Source organism: Borostomias antarcticus, assembly GCF_949987555.1.
Source record: "Borostomias antarcticus genome assembly, chromosome: 17".
Taxonomy (NCBI): Eukaryota; Metazoa; Chordata; class Actinopteri; order Stomiiformes; family Stomiidae; genus Borostomias; species Borostomias antarcticus.
The window spans coordinates 2,852,178-2,859,625 of NC_140250.1; the positions used below are offsets into that span (position 1 = coordinate 2,852,178).

The 7,448-nt window shown below is 43.2% G+C and overlaps 1 protein-coding gene across 5 annotated transcripts; it reads right to left on the reverse strand.

Moving 5' to 3' along the window:
• Nucleotides 1–278: 278 nt before the first annotated feature.
• nat16l (N-acetyltransferase 16, like) lies at nt 279–6,775 on the reverse strand. 5 transcript variants are annotated; one of them, XM_084451505.1, is made up of 5 exons: nt 6,374–6,775; nt 5,557–5,672; nt 4,117–4,202; nt 3,798–4,022; nt 279–1,120 (listed from the first exon to the last, which is right to left on the reverse strand). In XM_084451505.1, exons 2-5 carry the CDS (start codon nt 5,663–5,665, stop codon nt 533–535), a joined length of 1,008 nt encoding a protein of 335 aa, XP_084307631.1. In that variant the 5' UTR covers nt 5,666–5,672; nt 6,374–6,775; the 3' UTR covers nt 279–532. The 5 variants fall into 5 exon arrangements, with proteins under 5 accessions (XP_084307631.1, XP_084307627.1, XP_084307629.1 ...); XM_084451501.1 differs by having other exon boundaries at nt 5,557–5,675; XM_084451503.1 differs by having other exon boundaries at nt 5,557–5,755.
• Nucleotides 6,776–7,448: the final 673 nt, after the last annotated feature.

A 7,448-nucleotide genomic window follows, 5' to 3' on the forward strand; every position in this document is an offset into this window, starting at 1 on the left:
AGCATAAAAACTGCAGCTAGCTCAATACTGGAACAATCAGTGAAATTATGGTCACTATGTTTCAGGTTCATGGTAGACAGACCACAAATAGGGCTAAATGTCGAAAATACTGTACCACACGACTCCTTTAAGAGCTGATTTCATCACATCATCAGTCATTCAAAACAGATTAAATCATGACAAGCAACCCGCTATACAACATTTCATTCCTTTAATAGTTTCTATTTCAATATAGATATATATGGAAACCTTTATTGATTATATTAATGATGATGACTGAAGGCACGTTACACAATGTTGATAAATGATTCTTGTAATGTTTCTTCAAATTGATTTGTCATTGCTACGATTAACTATTAATCGGTTAGGAGATTACTTACATTCAGTTTCTTCAATCTATTGAACATAATATTGAAATAGTCCCACACCTGTATTGATCATGCACTGCATGGCTAATGTCTCTCTCTCTCTCTCTCTCTCTCTCTTTCTATCTCTCACTTACATCACATGTATCTCTCTCCATTCATCCTCTCTACATCCCTCTCTCCAGGAAAAGTTGTTCCCAGTAGTCCCTGCACCTTGTCACCCCTGTGTCGCCCTCGCAGAAGCCCCGTAGCTCCTCCCACAGCGAGCGGTGCATGTACACGTGCACCATCACGCTCCCCTTCAGCTCCCCCCTCTCTAACACCTTCTCAAGATGGCCGACCAGCGCTAACCGCACCAGGGCTGCGTCCGTCCCGAACATGTCGATATTCAGACGCACTGACCCTCCCTCGTATGGGATTGGGTAAGGCGGGGTGTAGAAGCTAAGGAAGGTGGGTTTTTCCTGGTTGTCAGCCAACCAGGTGAGGTCCCGCCTCCCCAGGATCTCTAGGTTGGCCTCGATTGGCCGCAGAGGCTGCCAGTCTTGGATGATGGCCCCGCCGGGCAGCTGGGTCCTGGAGGAGAGGTCAGGGTCCAGGAGGACCTTCCTCAGCTGCTGCTCATTCCCCAGGGGAACCATTTGAGGGACGGACACACCTGGAGCACTTTCTGTTCCAGTGGTGGAATGTAGCTTGTTCTTCAGGTGAGAGATGAAGGTGGGGAAAGAGTCTGCCTCGCCGACCAATGAGAGAGCAGCCTGGTGGAGAGAGAGAAAGAGAGAGGAAGAGCGGGAGAGAGAGAGAGAGTGATAAATGAACAAGGTAATGTAACTAGACCAGGTCTAGCCTGGAGTATGGGCTGGTGCCTGGCTTATGGGCTGGTGCCAGCTTGTTTCTCTTCAGGACCAGTTAGTAGGACGGAACCAGCTAGCCATGCATAAAAAACAGGGAGAGACAATGACAGGTCCTGACTCAGACACAACTATGATAGCTGCTCTTTATAGTTTGACTAGTAGCACTAACCAGACCCTTAGCGAGCTAGCTAGCTTTACAATAGATAGACATAGCTAGCATAACTTAGGCTACTTTGCCTAGCTAGGTAGCTACACTGCCATTCACTAGGAACTACTCACTGAATCATATCAAATCAAATCAAATCAAACTTTATTTATATAGCGCATTTCATACACAGAAGCAACACAATGCACTTTACAGAGAGGAATGGGAGGGTGGGCATAGGTCCCACCCCTACATATTCCAGAGGGAAACAAAATAACAGTTTCACCCGGGGGCCCAAAAAGTGAGCTGTAAAAATTCTTCCCTGACCTCTCTCAACGAGACGATCAAGCAAGCTCCTGGAAAATGTTTGTCTATTGGCTAAGAACAAATACAGAGCAGTAAACATGGGCTAGATACTTCATAAGAGAGACATGACTAACAGGAGAGTGCACAAATAGTTACAGAGAAGTTGCCTACATGGTAGGCCATTATGTGTTAGCTATCACTGTAGTCTCTAATATCTCTAATCATATGGCTAGGAAGCTAGGCTAGCATATAGCCTACCTGTATATCTGGATAAGCTAGCTAGCTAATATCTAGAATAACTAGACAGATAGCTAATTAGCTAGCAAACAAGCAGAATCACCACTTTGCTATGAATAACTACCATTCTTAATTTTGACAGGAAATTTTGTTTTAGTTTCACTCATAGTCAATAGCAGGGTTCAGCAACCTTTACTATCAAAATAATTTTGATTTTGGCCAAAAAATTAATACAAAATCTGACTGGAGCCACAAACCATATTTGGGCCTTATAATTAAGCCAATGTTTCCCCTTAAATTTGTTTTCAGGACTGGTGGTGAGCACCCAGGGGGGACATATTGAGGGTTTGGGGGGGGGGGGGGGGGGGGGTGCATCCAGAGGGGAAATTTTGAGCTACATTTCCTGCATTCAGGTGAATTTCTATGTAGTTTGTTTGCTGCTATTTAACCAGACGTGCCAGATGGTTTGCGTCACATAACCATCTGGGATCTCTGTATTGTTTACACAACAATAATTGTTGCTACTTGGCAGGTGATTGGATGAACCATCAGTCTATCACTGTCTATCACGTGCTAACCTCAAATGCTCCTCGCTATCGACACACCTAAACCTGCCTAGGGTAGCTGTTTGAATTTCAAATTCCTCAGAATCAGTGCTGATTGGCGAGATCATTTCTGATCTGGCACAAACGGATCTCTATGTAGAGTATCCAGATGGATTTGTGAGAGCAGAATGTGAGCGTAATCAGAATGTGAGCGTAATCAGAATGTGAGCGTAATCAGAATGTGTGCGTAATCAGGATGGTTTCACGAGGCTAGCTGCTATCTAGCTAGTTAGCTAACTTGAATGCCAACCTGACCATTTATTTAAGTAATAAAGAAATGTATTTAATAGTAATATATTCATTTAGTTATTCATTTAGCTGCTGGAGAGGGGCTAAAGAGGTTGCACACCCCTGTTCCAAACTCACACTCAGCTGAGGGACGAAGCTATTGAATAATCTTTCTCTGATTCGCTGTGTAGACTCAATGATAGCCTACCTGGAGGGACTACTGCCTCTTGTGGTGCCAACAGAGAGCTTCCTGCCAGCAACAAACGACAGCCGAGCAAGTGTGTGTGTGTGTGTGTGTGGCAATAGGCTCCCCATGGAGCTCCTCATTATACAGAGTCAATGAATTCAACATGTGGCCTATTTAAGTGACTTTCAATCTCAGTGCCTCTCGTGCATAAATAAAGGTTTGAAATGAAATGAAATGAAATGAAGCCTGTTTGGACGCGTGTCAAAGTTGACAAACAAACCATTGTCCATGCATTATCTTTGGACGTGGTGATCCATTTATTTACCGTAACAATATTTACATTATGATCACCTTAGCAAGGTATGTATCAGTTTTGTCCATAATCAGGATGGTACCATTCATCAGACGCCCGTCCCGTTATATCACGCTTCATCACGTTCTCACGGTCACAGTCAAAAACTGTATGGCCTCCTCCATTCACACACACCTGTGGCTCATTACCCTGGAACCTATGCTCCACCTTGGGCTCAATAGGTGAACTGCATGTACACATCCTATTTTAAGAACAATCAAAAAATTACATTATGGCTCCACAGCCTATATAACAACTCCCCTGCCTGTCACACGCCTGCACACACACACACACACACACACACACACACACACACACACACACACACACACACACACGCAAATACACACACACACACACACACACACACACACAAATACACACAAATACACACACACACACACACACACACACACACACCTGTAGGCATGTAGCCTACATACACACACACACACACACACACACCTGTAGGCATGTGCATAAACACACACACACACACACACACACACAGACCCACTCACCCGCCTGGCCAGCAGAGTGAACTTGGCCAGTTTCTCCGGTCCGGGGTCATCACCACGGGTCATTCGCTTGACCCTGATGGAGGGGCGGAGCCTCTTGATGTAGCCGTCTGTGAATCGCTGGATGACGCCCGCCACGCCCCGCCCCCTCTCGCTTGGACACACCCTCAGGCCTTCCACCACTACCGTGCAGCCGTTATCAACCACCAGGCCCGACTCCAGCGCCACCTAGGGGACAAGAGGATGGAGAGAATGGAAGAGATGAAGAGAGAGAGAAAGACAGATAGGAACAGACAGATGGTGGGATGGAGGGATGTCTCACCAGTTTGCCCTCCCTCCTGGCCAGTACGACCACCCTGTCTGGCTCCGTCACCCACGAGTGGTAGCGGTACGGCAGGTAGTCGTTACCTACGGCAACACACAGACCACACCCACTGTTCAGTTGATATTCTAATCCACAGCAGCTTACAGTGCAGTCAGAGCACACAATTTCAAAATAGATTTCATATTTTCGTCTTCTAGCTAGACACTTTACAAAGAGACTTACAATAAGTGCATTATTAATAAACTTTAATGATAATAAACTTTATTTATAGAGCACCTTTAGTGACATAAAATGCAGTTCAAAGTGCTTTACAAAAAAGACATTAAAAACTAAAACATAAATAACAATGGAGATATATTAAAAAATAAAGTGCATTATAAGAAACATTAAAAGCAAAACATCAGTTAAGACATAATAAAAATGGAAAACCATAAAAGAAGTGAGATCAAATAGAATGGTATAATACAGTAAAATACAATAAAACGAGAAAAGAGTGAGATAAAAGAAATCAATTAAAAGCAAGGTCATAAAAAAACGTATTGAGCTGCCTCTTAAAACTGTCAACCGAGGTTGCTTGTTTAATGTAGGGGGGCGGGGGGGCATGTTCCAAACCCTCGGTGCGTACTGTACCTACTGATGGAGGCATCACCCGGAGGCCCCCTCAGTAGATCAGCACCAAGCCCTCTGAGGGAGCCATCTGGAACATACTCTGACAGGCAGTCTGACAGGTAGGAGGGTGCTAGACCATTCAAAGCCTTAAACACAAGTAAAAGAAATCTATCCTCAACGTTACTGGGAGCCAGTGCAAAGATGCCAGTATAGGTGTAATATTATATTATTTTTTCCTGGTTTTCGTTAGAATTTGTGCTGCTGAGTTGTTAATAAGTTGCAGCCGAGCAATAGTCCTCCTCCATAGGAAGGATCTGATTATTGCGATGTTGCTCAGATGATAGAAGCCTGTCTTACAGTAGTAACGTTGCAGATATGATTTTTAAAATTAAGGTCAGGGTCAAGGATAACACCCAGGTTTTTCACTTTTGGTTTTACCTGTGTGGCCAGATTTCTGTCTACTTATTATTTCATTTCTTTGGGCATTAGTGCCAACAATGAGGACAGTTTGTTCTTGGTTTAGTTTAAGAAAATTGTCATTCATCCACTGCACAATACTGGAGAGGCAGTTTAGCAGATGGTTTAAGGCATCTTTGTTGTCTGGTGCTACAAAAAGAAAAGTAGGTCAGGGGTAAGACAATCTACTACCTCTTTAAAAGGAAAGTGGGCCTCAAACCTATAACCCTAGTGGTCTCAACACTATGATAACCCATATAGCCTACATTATGGCCGCACGGATATCCCCCCACCCCCCACCACCAACCTTGACTTTAACATCACAGCTCATATCACAGTGACATGTGACGTCATCATCATCATCACGGTTACCTCCGTAGATTTCATCAGAAATGGCCATGACGTCGTCATAGTCCTCCTCCTCGGCCAACCAGAAGGTCAGGCCGTCGCTCTCCCCGAGACAGCCCCTCGTCGTCGCCATGGCAACCCTGCTGGAGATGCCCCAGAGCAGCGGTGTCCCAGATCTTAATCAGTTGTCGGCTCCAAAGGATGTCAACACAGTTGCAGTAGGCTACGTCCAAATGACAAGTATTCATATAATGTATCTATTGTCTCTAGGTTTCTAACATTAAAAGATGGCAATTCTATGGTCAATCGTCATTTGAAGCTTTGATCCAAGGCAAATTAGGCTACTCGTAGGTGAAAAACGTTTGGCTAAAATAAAATCTACATCTGAATGATTGCCAGAATGTAATGCAATGTCAGGCAACTGTTTTCGACCATAGCCTATATATAGGCTATTACATTTTTCAAAATAAATGCACAGTGAAGAAACTGCCACAAATAGGCCACTGTAGCTTTCCCCTTGATAGGAGCCTACTGTAGCCTAGCCTATGGATGATTCATTCCTTGTTCCTTGATTCAATCATTGTTACACTTCTGACTATTCGTAGTCTACTATGAACAAATCACATGTAGCCTTAAAATCCCCAATAGCTTTATCTTGTTAGTATAACGATTAATATTATTGCAATTTATCTTAAACTAGGCATATAGGTTATATCTTACCTCCTGCTTTTCTATAAATTTAATCTGAATTAGAGAATGATGTAACAGCACCTATAATTGCAGAGTAGCCGATCCGCAACTTCTTAAGTTGCCTTACTGTAACTCGTGACCGGTTACGTACGTCCTTTTACGTTCTGCAGACTATCCGTCAGTTCCGCAAGATCCGTAGCCTAATATCACCTTACCTGACCCGGGCACATTTAGAATAGAAGTTTAGAATATCATTAGAATATCATTAACATTATATCCTCTTTGACCCAGGTGAGTGGACTTTGATCCCGGGTTGCCTCCGATTTCCTTTTCCGTTGACGCGATAGTTTCAAGACGGAGAGACAGTTGTTACCGCTGTTCCTCATTTACAGTAATGTTGACTGGTCACAGCGTCTTGTTTTGACTGGCCGGTGAAGCATATTGTTCAGACTGACTGAGCAATATTCTCTGCCTCGCAGAATTATTTAATGAAGTGAATAAACATTATGCAAATGTTTAAAAGCCAAAATATGCAAGTTGGTGTCAGAGTCAGTAGGCAACTGGACCCTGTCGCAAGTGTCGCACAGGGTCAGAGCTTCAGCGGTCATTAGCCACCACCTGCTGGAGAGAATTCAGCAACAGACACGTCGTGTATCTGGTCGTGGACAGAAGACAAGAGCCTGTGATATCAAAAAGGAACATAAAAACATTTAATTTAAGCTACCATGTTTATTGAATTCAAGTCATGAAAAACATTAATATTTTAACACTTCGAGAAATGATAGAATACAGATTAAGTTCATAAGATATAATTAAATGCATATTATTTCGGTGCAAAATTAGCAAAACTGCAAGACAAATAGCATCTTAAAGAAAGCCTATTGTTAAAGCGTCTGCGACTGATTTTAAGTTTTGTATACAAAATTAATGACAAACTCAGACCTGAATTACTTCATACAAAGTACTAAGGGGCACTTCATGGGCTATATGAGTTTAAGCCAGCTGATATTTACAGAGCATAGTGAGAAGTAGCCTCGTAAAGACCCAAGCTAGCATTCTGAAGAGCACTTGCATACAAAATATCCCACTGGGATCACAGATGATTATAGTTCACTCTTGTGATCAAAACTCTTCTTAAAATCGTAGAATCAACTCAGAATTGTATCCACAGGGCACACCACCAAATCCCCAAATCCTGATATCCTTTACCCTTTTAAAAGAGGGTA

What these genes read in the sequence shown, in the direction of transcription:
- nat16l (XM_084451505.1), bottom strand. Translation starts at nt 5,665, where the DNA reads ATGGCGACGACGAGGGGCTGTCTCGGGGAGAGCGACGGCCTGACCTTC. An exon ending in TTCTGATGAAATCTACGGAG is followed by an intron (nt 4,203 to 5,556) that starts GTAACCGTGATG and finishes GTGTTGCCGTAG; the next exon opens with GTAACGACTACCTGCCGTAC. An exon ending in CCAGGAGGGAGGGCAAACTG is followed by an intron (nt 4,023 to 4,116) that starts GTGAGACATCCC and finishes CTTGTCCCCTAG; the next exon opens with GTGGCGCTGGAGTCGGGCCT.